The 12,365-nt window shown below is 38.8% G+C and overlaps 1 protein-coding gene across 4 annotated transcripts in view; it reads left to right on the top strand.

Moving 5' to 3' along the window:
* Positions 1–12,365, top strand: part of LOC117411100 (unconventional myosin-VI-like) — a 73,144-nt gene that overhangs the window by 44,924 nt on the left and 15,855 nt on the right. For all 4 annotated transcript variants that reach the window (XM_034018207.3, XM_034018208.3, XM_034018209.3 and 1 more), the window contains exons 16-27: positions 204–331; positions 921–1,016; positions 1,811–1,981; positions 4,310–4,348; positions 4,509–4,602; positions 4,869–4,999; positions 5,624–5,701; positions 6,610–6,739; positions 7,251–7,341; positions 9,187–9,337; positions 10,283–10,491; positions 11,477–11,555. In XM_034018207.3, the coding sequence (XP_033874098.3) occupies positions 204–331; positions 921–1,016; positions 1,811–1,981; positions 4,310–4,348; positions 4,509–4,602; positions 4,869–4,999; positions 5,624–5,701; positions 6,610–6,739; positions 7,251–7,341; positions 9,187–9,337; positions 10,283–10,491; positions 11,477–11,555 (1,397 nt within the window). The remainder of the gene's footprint in view (positions 1–203; positions 332–920; positions 1,017–1,810; positions 1,982–4,309; positions 4,349–4,508; positions 4,603–4,868; positions 5,000–5,623; positions 5,702–6,609; positions 6,740–7,250; positions 7,342–9,186; positions 9,338–10,282; positions 10,492–11,476; positions 11,556–12,365) is intronic.

Raw genomic sequence — 12,365 nt, 5'->3', positions numbered from 1 at the left:
ATTGAAAGGTCCTGTCTAAGAAGGATAAACCTGCCTCCAAACCGTCATTTTGCATAGACCAAGTGTTATTTTTACTAGCCATCACCGGGGATTATTGGTACAGTTATTAGAATGATTAGAATGTGGAAGTATATGGAGGCTTCCTGCCTGTCCGTCCGTCCATCCTTATCTTGTACCAAGTTCTAAAATGTATTTGTTTTCAGATCTTGTTGAAGCGAAGCTCGTGGGTATCCTAGATATTCTGGATGAAGAAAACCGTCTACCTCAGGCCAGTGATCAACACTTTACAGATGCAGTACATCAGAAACACAAGGAACACTTCAGACTCTCAGTGAGTAATACAAGTAATACATACACACACACACACACCCTTATTACCTGTGTGATTTCATTTCCCATCTGGGAAAACTGCCCAAGTAAGGAAGAACATGTCTTTTTACACGTGTCCATACCGGTTTGCCATTATCAGTTAGTGTCTGAGTTGGCATTGGGTGGCAGATTGTGTTTGTTGTGTGGATTAGGGCTGAATCAACAATACTGCATTCGATATGAATGTTTGAAAAGTTTAAATGAAAATTCAGATATTCTTTCATTTTTGAATTGGCTAAAAAAAAACCAAGTATAATTAGATCCATATTACAGTTAAAATAACTGTGCCATCAAATTACTTATTAAAGAAAGGAGAAAAACATTCTGTAGAATAGAAGGTTTGTTACTTATTTCAGGTTTTGTTTGCATCGTTTTGACAGTCCTTTATAAATCCTGTTTTATGAAAGGATATGAACATGGTCATTTTTGCATTTGCTCAGTTAAATAAATATGTATTAATTAAATTGTAATCAAATAGAATATTTGTCTAAGCATTACTTGGAAGCCTCCAACTGACTATGTATTTTATATATTTATTTATTTATTTTTAGATCCCAAGGAAGTCCAAACTGACTGTTCATAGAAACATCCGAGACGATGAGGGCTTCATTATCAGGCACTTTGCTGGGGCTGTGTGCTACGAAACAGTATGTCAACTTCCACAATACATGTGCTTGTTGTTTAGACAGCCCAGTAAACCTGACTTCCACTTGTTTCAGCCAGCTAGCTCCATATTCTCGTGTCTGTGTAGACAGGAACATGACGTTTCCTCAGGTCCCTGTTAAAAGGCTGCTGTGCACGCTTGATCTCCAGACCCAGTCTGTGTAGACAGGAACATGACGTTTCCTCTTAGGTCCCTGTTAAAAGGCTGCTGTGCACGCTTGATTTCCAGACCCAGGCTGTGTAGACAGGAACAAGACGTTTCCTCTTAGGTCTCTTTTAAAAGGCTGCTGTGCACGCTTGATTTCCAGACCCAGGCTGTGTAGACAGGAACAAGACGTTTCCTCTGAGGTCTCTTTTAAAAGGCTGCTGTGCACGCTTGATTTCCAGACCCAGTCTGTGTAGACAGGAACAAGACGTTTCCTCTTAGGTCCCTGTTAAAAGGCTGCTGTGCACGCTTGATTTCCAGACCCAGTCTGTGTAGACAGGAACAAGACGTTTCCTCTTAGGTCCCTGTTAAAAGGCTGCTGTGCACGCTTGATTTCCAGACCCAGTCTGTGTAGACAGGAACAAGACGTTTCCTCAGGTCCCTGTTAAAAGGCTGCTGTGCACGCTTGATTTCCAGACCCAGTCTGTGTAGACAGGAACAAGACGTTTCCTCAGGTCCCTGTTAAAAGGCTGCTGTGCATGCTTGATTTCCAGACCCAGTCTGTGTAGACAGGAACAAGACGTTTCCTCTTAGGTCTCTTTTAAAAGGCTGCTGTGCATGCTTGATTTCCAGACCCAGTTTGTGGAGAAGAACAATGACGCCTTGCACACGTCTCTGGAGTACCTGGTGTGCGAGTCCAAGGATAGATTTGTACGGGAACTGTTTGACAATTTCCATAATAGCAAGGACTCGAAACAAAAAGCTGGGAAACTGAGCTTCATTAGTGTTGGCAACAAATTCAAGGTAAGCAAAATCATCCATTGTTTTGTGTATTGTTGTGTATCCCCGTAGAGGGATCTGAGCTATTGTTAATTTGTTGTCTTTTACAAAGTTTCTAAAGTAAAACAGGTATGGGATCGATAAGTGCATAAGGTAATGCAGGCAGATCCAGGTGTAACATTGTTTTAAGCTTCTTTTGAAAGTCATGCTAAGTGGTACCAATGCGTTGCTCTGACGATTTTACATTTTAGTCTGTCGTACATTTTCTGTGTTTGGTTTTTGTACAGTATGTGTTAAATGTGAACCATGATTTTTAGCAAATGTCATTACATACATAAAGAATCACAGTCTCTTCATGCATAGATGTATGTATACATATTGAAATGCTGGCCGTGAACTTATTACCTGTATTATTTTAGGGTTTTAATGTAGACTATAACACATGATTTTTTTTGCCAAGCAGGTAAATAAATATTTAAAAAAATGCTATATCCTCTTTTGAAACTAGAGATTTCATCTCCTTGAGATTTAATTAACCTGAACCTGTGGATCATTGGACTCTTACATTTTAGGAAACAATAATATCCAATGGAAAACTTTGATTGCATTCAGTGTGCTTGTATAAAGAGAACATTTCTCTGTGTAGACTTGTGCTCTTTGTTCTCCTTTTCCTGTAACCTTGATCTCTAATGCCCCCCCTCTCTACTTTTGTCCTTTCTTCATTTTCCATTCTCCTAAAGTTGACCTCCACCCGTTTCCTACTCCATTTCCTCAAGACCACTGGGTTTTGGCTAGAGAGAGATTTCAGGATGGCTAGAGAGATAGAGAAAGAGAGAGAGTGAGAGATCTGTAGGGCTTTTGTGAGGAATGATGAAAAGTAGGAACGGCCAGGGAGAGCAGGTAACTGCACTGTGTCTGAAATGCACTGTGTACACAACAGAAACCCAGAGCAACTGGAGCCGAGTGGGTTAACCCTTTCAGTGCCCCTCACCTTTCTTTAAAGGATTGTGTCGCTCAGACAGCTTCTAAAAGGCTTGTGTGCTGCTGTATTTGCAATCACTGTAATCAGGTGTCACTTCAAACAAAGACTATCTTGCTGCAGCTTTTTCTAAAGGACAAATAATTATTTACCGTGTAGGCAGATTTGATTAAACCAATACTTATGCTAAATTAAACCCATTAATAATTATACAACTGTATTTAACTGCTCTTATGAGGAGCTACATGAATATCAAAGGATTACAGGTTACATTACATTGCATGGTTTATATATAATATTATTATTATTATTATTATTATTATTATTATTATTATTATTATTATTATTATTATTTATTTCTTAGCAGACACCCTTATCATTTTACATACAATTACCCATTTATACAGTTGGGTTTTTACTGGAGCAATCTAGGTAAAGTACCTTGCTCAAGGGTACAGCAGCAGTGTCCCCCACCTGGGATTGAACACACGACCCCCCCGTTCAAGAGTCCAGAGCCCTAACCACTACTCCACACTGCTGCCCTTTTTATAGATTGATCTATCTAGCTAGCTATCTATCTATCTCTATCAATATCTATCTATATCTCTATATATATATATATATATAATATATATATTGAAATGTATTTGCTTACGATTGTAAGTCTCCCTGGATAAGGGCGTCTGCTAAGAAATAAATTATATATATATATATATATATATATATATATATATATATATATATATATATAATCACTGCACAGTGGATTTTCTTTGTATTCAAAGATTAACAGCAATGTTAAACTTATCAGCTGTTTTAATAACAACAGGGCTCAACTGAGTTTTATTGTCTTTTTTATTTATTTTTTTATAGCACAAAACAGCAAAGGCCTGATTTTGCCCACAGTTTGCACCACAGAACCAATATATTTAGAATGTATATATCTAACTGCAGCTACCATGCATTTGAGACGAATCTGAAAAACATAAGTACGCTACTATTAAAATAGGCACACTGCCTTTTTCACAGGTTTCAGAGACCCTGGCTAGGAGTAATCTGCACTGTCTAATATTACCTTAGATAAGCTACAGAATTCCAGCAGTAGTGCTATTCAGAGTCTGTGAAGCCAGCGTACAAATCAACCTGCAGTAGATCATCACCTTTGAAGGAGGAATGTGGAGTCGGGCAACAGAAAAGGGTTAACTGCACTCCATACACTGCATGGCATCCTTTCTGTATCAAGCTTTGAGTGCGGACCAGCATGCATGATGCTGATTGAAACTGTGCAACATGTTCCTCTGTGCTGTTTTGCATGTGTGACCGTGCCTCGCAACATACTCTAAACAGGAAAACTGTTTGCTTTTGTGTTACAGACCCAGTTAAACATTCTGCTTGAAAAGCTCCGCAGTACAGTGAGTATCATAGTCATTATCACATTCAAATATACCCAGCAGTCTTGGGAGGAGGGAATGGTTATTGTTATAGGCTGAAACTTAATTTCACACTTCATGGGTTAATTATGAATTGCTGTGATTTGTCTAACACCATTTATTGTGCATGTTCCTGTGATAGGGATCCAGCTTCATTCGCTGTGTCAAACCCAATCTGAAGATGGTGAGTCGCCAGTTTGAAGGGGCCCAGATTCTTTCCCAGCTACAGTGTTCAGGTTTGTAGAAAAAGTTTTGGAACGACTTTGTCAGATTCCTCGCACCCAGTCGTGCGTGAATCAAAGTTGTTAAACTGTTCTGAAAACAATAGAATGCAACAGTACAGTAATTGTGAGTCTTATCGGTCGTACGTCACAATAAAACTTAAAACCTAGACGAGAAGACATGCCTTTTACTGTTTGACTATTCGTTGAGTGTTTGAGAAGAGGACATGTGTGTAGATGCCATACAGCAGTCATGTTGGTTTTCTCTGCTTCTTTCACAGGTATGGTGTCAGTGTTGGATCTCATGCAGGGTGGGTTCCCATCCCGAGCTCCATTCCACGAACTTTACAACATGTACAAGCAGTACATGCCAGCCAAGCTGACGCGCTTGGACCCCAGGCTGTTCTGCAAGGTGATTGCTTTCTCTTCCTTTTTATTTAACCCTTTAAGGTGTGCGAGACATGATGCTAACTTTCCTATGTTTGCAATGATGTGTATGGAAAACGGTTTAAAATGTACTGGAAGGTTGAATCTGATCACCCAAATTGTCAGTTTCCTTGTGATACTTGAGTCACCCTCTAATGTATTTTAAGAAGAAACCATTTTGAATAACCTCTCAATTTCTTGTGTACCTTAAAGGCTTAAAAGAGAATTTAAGATAAATGTATTAATAGGGGCAGCAGTGTGGAGTAGTGGTTAGGGCTCTGGACTCTTGACCAGAAGGTCATGGGTTCAATCCCAGGTGGGGAACACTGCTGCTGTACCCTTGAGCAAGGTGCTTTACCTAGATTGCTCCAGTAAAAACCCAACTCTATAAATGGGTAATTGTATGTAAAAATAATATGTAAAAAATAATGTAATTGTATGTAAAAATAATGTGCTATCTTGTAACAATTGTAATTCACCCTGGATAAGGGTGTCTGCTAAGAAATAAATAATAATAATAATAATAATAATAATAATAATAATAATAATAATAATAATTCACTATTGTGTTTCAAAATTAACTGTTTTATGTTTGTTTTGTTTCCCTCAGGCTTTGTTCAAAGCCCTTGGATTAAATGAAAATGATTACAAGTTTGGGTTAACGAGGGTATTCTTCAGACCTGGCAAGGTAACATAAACAAATAAGTCTATACTGTGAGAGCCAAGTTGCAGTAGCATGGCTTTTTAAATCATTATTATCACTGGAATCGTGCACAGTGTATCAGTCCATGCTGACTTTTTCAGCCCTTGTATCACAAGTGAACATTCCATTATTGCCCATGCAGTTGTTTTGATAATGGGTTCAACATAGCAGAAATATCGACAATACGAACCCCAAGGTTACATTCGTGGGGTTCCTGTTGCTTAGGAACATATGGAGGTGTACCACAGAAATACTGGTAACCAGTGTATACAGACTGGAAAATCGAAACTGCTTAAAATGTAAATGAAATGTCTTATTGTAAACATATCTAACCTGCAAGCTATTCTCTATTTACTGTTTTACATATGGACCATATATTTCAGTATGTTTCGCAGGTTATGAGGTTGTTTTTATTTTCTGTAATCAGCACAAACTGGCAAAGTGTATCTATATTTCTGCAGTGTCTGCCAGTTTCATTGCAAGCTGTGTCGGTGTGTACAAGTAAAGATGAACGATTGTATATTTAATTATTCAATTGCCCCAAACAGCACATATAACATTTACATTACCTGGAGGAGACTTTATTTATTTATTTATTTATTTATTTGGTTTGATATGTGTTGGTAGCTTAAAAAGCTTGCAGACATGTTGTTTTGAATTATTATTACTACTTCGTTATTAAGGGTTGTTATGAAATTCAGGGAGTTACTTTAGTACCTTTTTAGGAGTGCCTCCTTTTAAACAGTGCTACCAATTGAGGGCCATCGGATTGGCACAACCCTTTTATAAAGTGCCTGTGTTGCTATTACATATCTTAGGCTGGCTGCGACATGTTCTGCAATGCTGTTTTGTAAGCGAGACGTGTTTTGTTAACTTGGCTTCCCCTCTTTCAGTTTGCGGAGTTCGATCAGATCATGAAGTCCGACCCCGATCACCTGGCAGAATTGGTGAAGCGTGTCAATAAGTGGCTCCTCTGCAGTCGCTGGAAGAAGGTTCAGTGGTGTGCGCTGTCTGTCATCAAGTGTATGTAGTGCTTTGTATTGAAGTGTGTGTGTGCACAGGGCTTACAAGGCTCCACTGCTTTTCAAATGCTGGTATTTAGTGGAGGCGGCAGGACGTGTTGTACACCACACTCCACATGAACCTGGAGAAGTGCCTATCCAATATCCAAATGTCATGAAGCTTGCTGAGGACATTCTCCAGCACAGATTTGTGAAGCCGTGGATCATGCTGATCTGCTGTTCTATGGAGATGCATACATCATCTCCTAGGCAACACAAGTGGAAGACACTGGGATAAAATACATTAGACCAAGAATGGTGTCTTCTGTAACAATGACACATGTCTCTTAAACTGAACAGAATATATATGTGACCCTTTTATTTATTTAAGTAAGAACGATACAGGAACAAATCAAGTTGCATGCAGGTAGTCTGTGCAGTACAGGCTTGGGTTTGATTCTTCTGAATGTATTTGTTTTTGATCTCTTGCTCTGTCTGTAAACTCTTTGTAAATGCTTGCTGCTCTCCAACAGTGAAGAACAAGATGAAATACCGGGCAACTGCCTGCATCAAGATGCAGAAGACTGTTCGCATGTGGCTCTGCAGGAAAAAGCACAAACCACGGTAAAGCCATTCCTCTACAAGTGCTTTTCATTTTCTAGTGGTAATTATATAATATTACAGCGCTACCCCGTTATAACACAACCTGTTATAGTGCAGAATCGGTTATAACATGGTAAGGTTGTGGCTCCCATTTCCCCCGTAATGCAGTTTGACTTGCAAACATTGGGTGAACGTTCCAGATATACAGTATGAAGCATGGCAGACAGCAAAAAAACTAAAATCTTTCTCTAGTAAAATGAAACTCGATGCGGTGGACAGAGTAAGAAAAGGTGAAACTCAAGCAACAGTTTCAATAGATATAAATGTTGCAGAATCTACATTACATGGATGGCTAAAAGGCGAAGAAAAACGAAGAGGTTTTCTTGGTCAGATTGATTGTGCTGCTGTGAGAGTGCAAGACTTTGTTGTTTTTCGTGTGGCCCAGGGAATACTCGTCCCAATAAACCGTGGATTCGAGTACCTGCAAATTGTGTGTGTCTCCTTCCTTCATTTTCCACCGCACGCTACAACATTAATTTGGCTTGTGGGCATGGTAAATCACTTCAGGAACAAAAATCAAAACACAAAAAACGTCTCCTAACATCAAAAAACGTCTCCTAATTATAATTACATCCGCATTATAATGTGGTAGCGCTGTATATGCAAAAATATATATTTTCTTTGTTTGTCAACTTGATTTAAATATGCAAAAACATTAAATAAAATTCAAAAACATTAAATAAAATAAATATTGTTAAATACTAATATGGTTCAAACCTTGACATCGGATAGATTGTATATGATTAGGGCTTGAAGTTTTCCGTTTCCAATAATAACTGAAAAAACACCCCCGAAGATTTTTATTTTTAATTTTTTTAAACCGATAAACGTGGGTTTTGGCAACATATTTTTTAAATAATGTCAATCTTTCACTACTCTCTTTCTACATAAAGAAAACAGCTTTCAGATGGCAGGCACTGTGCAAACACGCATCAATACGTCATTTACTTAGCAACAGGCTTAACGACTGTAAGACAAACACACCAGCAACGTGACGTTACGGTTTTATTCAGTGATGAACTGAAAGTTATTGTAAATATAAAACTGCTGTACAGTTATACTTCTACTAATGCATGTTAGTGTTTTGTGTGTTCAACGACTGTGTTGTTGTTGTTGTTGTTGTTGTTATTATAGCTACATAAATATCAAACATTAATTGGAGTACCATGGTGAATGTGAAAAAAATTAAATAAGTTATTGTATGCTGAGATTAATTAATACCATACGCTGTAGTCATACGAAACGGTGGGCAGAAAAAACAAAACATGAACTGTGGTGTGATAGATATGCGGGCGGTCATGGGTGTAAAATGAAATCTGTTACTTGTCACAATTCTCGGATTCCAAGTGCATTCACAGTTCTACATTGCTGGAATCCTAATGTGGACATCTTCACTTCAACACAGTAATGTTTGTATTAGTGAAACGTACATTCAGTGCATTATTGAAACTGAAAATTGATGTGTTTGAGTGGTGTTTATTTTAATAACCAAAAAATAACCGATTTTGCCAAATAATAATACAAAAAAGATACCCCCCCCAAACTGAACACAAAATAAAACCTGAAAAATTCAATTTTAAACACTGGATGGTTTAGAGCATTTTACAGCACCCCTGGATTGCATCAGACACCTACCTTACCTGCAGTTATCCTGGGACTCGACCTAAAATTAAATGATTGATGTAGAACAGGTGGCTTCTCTTTTACTTTAAATTGTTCTCAAAAGGTGTGGGGTATGCAAGGTTATCAAATCAAGCCCGTAGTTGCGTTTCTTTTTTTAACTGTGGTAATGTCTCTGTCCTCCAGCATTGATGGTCTGGTAAAGGTGCAGACTCTAAAGAAGAGAATAGACAAGTTTACAGAAGTGGTGAGCGCTCTGAAGGAGGGCAAGCAGGAGATGAGCAAACAGGTTCAAGATCTAGAAACATCCATCAATGCCCTGATGGCTAAAATGAAGGTAAACGCTCTTATCTGACCCTATACGTATGCACAAAAGATTCCCTGCATTGACGTTATTACAATTCCTGTAGTTAAAGCTATCTGACTTGCACAACAGAAACTTTGTGAAGGGCACAATGTATTGTACTGTGACCGATTTTACTGTCATTATGAGAAAAACTGGAGTAATTAACCGAATTAGTGATCCAATCGGGAAATAACGAGGGAACAGTGTTTGAATTTCTAAAGCAGTAGGAGTCCTTAAGTGCTGATAATTTGCTTCAGCTTCTTGCAATGCATCTCCATTTGTAATCCACAGACATGTATAGTTCTTAGAATGTCTGTGGTTGGGTTAGCATTTGTGTTGCCATTTGTTTTAAAAGTTCACTTCTTTTGAGTTTTTTTTTTCTGGTTTAAGCCCATAAGACAAATAATTAGGTCTAATCTTTCGGATTCTTCTCTCATAAGATGAGAAGTTTTTTTTGTTTTGTTTTATATAATTTTACTACATGTTTGACAATTATAAAACATGTTGGTTATTAAAGTTACTTGCTATTTAGCCTTACACTGACTAAGTTGTGACTATTTGAGAAGTTAATAAGGCTATTCTGAGTCTGTTCTGCAATCCTAATGGTTTGTTTATATCACAGACCACTGTGACATTTAAGAAAATAACTTTGGAGACACGTTAGGTCACTATTGATAACACTGTTTACTCCTGTGTGCAATTTACTAGGAAAACACACAGTGCTGTGCTAGGCAGCTACTGAGAAAATACTGAGGGCAGCTTCAGAGTCCTTGTTATTCCCCATTCATTTTGAAAAGTTACCTTGTTTATTGTTCTTAAAAAAAAAAAAAAAAAAAAAAAGTAAAGGTACAGATTGGTAACTATGAGCCAACAGAACTGAAAGTTCTGAAAGTGTGATTGCTGACGTGATTGAATGTCCCGCTGGGTCCCTCCCAGAGCACTGTGATGACGAGGCTGGAGATCGAGAAGGAGCACGAGGTGCTGGTGAAGCGCTCGGAGGGGATGCTGGGGGCGCTGCAGAGGAAGAAGCAGGAGGAGGAAGAGGCAGAGCGTCTGCGGAGGATCCAGGAGGAGATGGAACGGGAGAGGCAGAGGGGCGAGGAAGAGGAGCGGCGCCGCAAGCAGGAGGAGGACGACAGGCGCCTGTAAGCAGCAGAGCGTGTGCTGAAGGGTTTCCACTGATCCCCCAGGAGCAGGGTTACAGGGTGGCAGGCATTATCCTCTCCTGCTTTACAACACAGGAGTGAAAAGGGTTACCCCTGTCACCCAGGAGCAGGGTTACAGGGTGGCAGGCATTATCCTCTCCTGCTTTACAACACAGGAGTGAAAAGGGTTACCCCTGTCACCCAGGAGCAGGGTTACAGGGTGGCAGGCGTTATCCTCTCCTGCTTTACAACACAGGTGTGAAAAGGTTTACTGCCAAGTGAATTCAACATTGAAAAAGATAAATAGGAATGTTAGCAACCCTTAATTGGCAAATCGGCAATAACGGTGGATCTCGAAAGGAAGGAAATTGAACATTCTTTAAACCTTTTAACAGTAAATTAGACTAATTGTAAGATTGACCAGAGAAAAAAAAAGCACAAGTTTGTACCTTGATCATCGATCAAAAAGTAGCCAGCAGTGCTTGCCAACACAAGGTCAAATTCTCAACAAAAAATAAAATAATCAGAACAATCTTCTGCCAATTGACTGTGTTCCTACGTGTTAATATTACTTAATGTTATTGCTACAGTCAGTTGTGTCTTGAACCTACTGTATTGTGTATACATTGTACAGGACATTATGTACTGCACTCTAACAGACACCAGGATGTGCTTGTCTGTTTCCTAAAAGATGTTGTAAATGTTTAGTTTATTCCTCCACACCAGGGGTGGACAGTGCCAGTCCTGGATGTGCATTTCACTCCAGGTTTATTAGGTAACATGGAATCCTTTAACTACAGTTCTTTAGGACCTGGGTAGAGGCTTAATTGTTTAAATTAAACAATTTAGAGCATGGCTGGAACAAAGAGCTGGACTGGAACACATTTATCCACCCATGCTACACAGTAGCTAACAACCCAAAGAACATGCATGCACACTGCTGGGTGTCTGTGAGTCACATTCACTGCATCTGTCTGCTCTTCAGGAAAGCGGCGATGGAGGCAAAGAGAAAGCAAGAGGAAGAAGAGAGGAAGAAGCGAGAGGAAGAGGAGAAGCTCCTCCAGGTTAGTGCGGTTTATAAAGCATAGCACAGCAGATCTCATTTAGAAACGTGCTTGTTTCTGAGGTTTCATGTATGAAACACACTGTCACAATGCTGCTCCCCTCTGCGTGGAATGACCCTGAAGGCCGTTTACAAACATTACATCAAACCCTTGGATTTAAGTGCTGGATTCTATTCACTGTGCTTGTCTATCATTTTCATTCCCCAGAAAGATTTTGTATTAAATTACATTTTCTAGCTTCCCTTGTACTGGCTGTCATTTGTATTCAGAAAGAGTACATTTCTAATAATGATGCATACTCCAAGATCTTGGCTTCCAATCATACGCTGCATGTCCAGTTAACTGTTAAATCTAGTTTTTGAAGCAGTTCTGTAGAAATCACACAGCCTTTAGTAAGACAGACAGGAGTTATGAATGCCAGTGGAATATTGTGTGCCTGTTGTGGAGATTTGTTAAGTGGAGGTAATTGGAAGTTACAGTAGGACAAATAATTAAGAGGGAATTATTTATAGATTTCATGTTTAGGAAAATGTACTACCATATTGCATTACAGAAGGTTTAAGCCATTTCGTTTGCCACCTTTAGATTAAAATAAATGAAAAAATGGTTCATCAGTTTTTTTAATTTTTAAAAATGATTTTTTTATATGGCCATTTCAAGGTTTAATAGGGTGGAAACATGCTTCCTCAACATATTAATAAACCTGTATGGCCATGGATCAGTCATGCTACACTTGTATAGCCCTTGGCAGGATAAACCTGTCAAATAGATACAGTAGTAATTAGTCTTTACGGTATATTTCTTAATTTT

This window comes from Acipenser ruthenus, chromosome 6, assembly GCF_902713425.1.
Source record: "Acipenser ruthenus chromosome 6, fAciRut3.2 maternal haplotype, whole genome shotgun sequence".
NCBI lineage: Eukaryota > Metazoa > Chordata > Actinopteri > Acipenseriformes > Acipenseridae > Acipenser > Acipenser ruthenus.
Note: the sequence above shows the minus strand (reverse complement) of the source record. Positions and strands in the feature narration are given on the sequence as shown.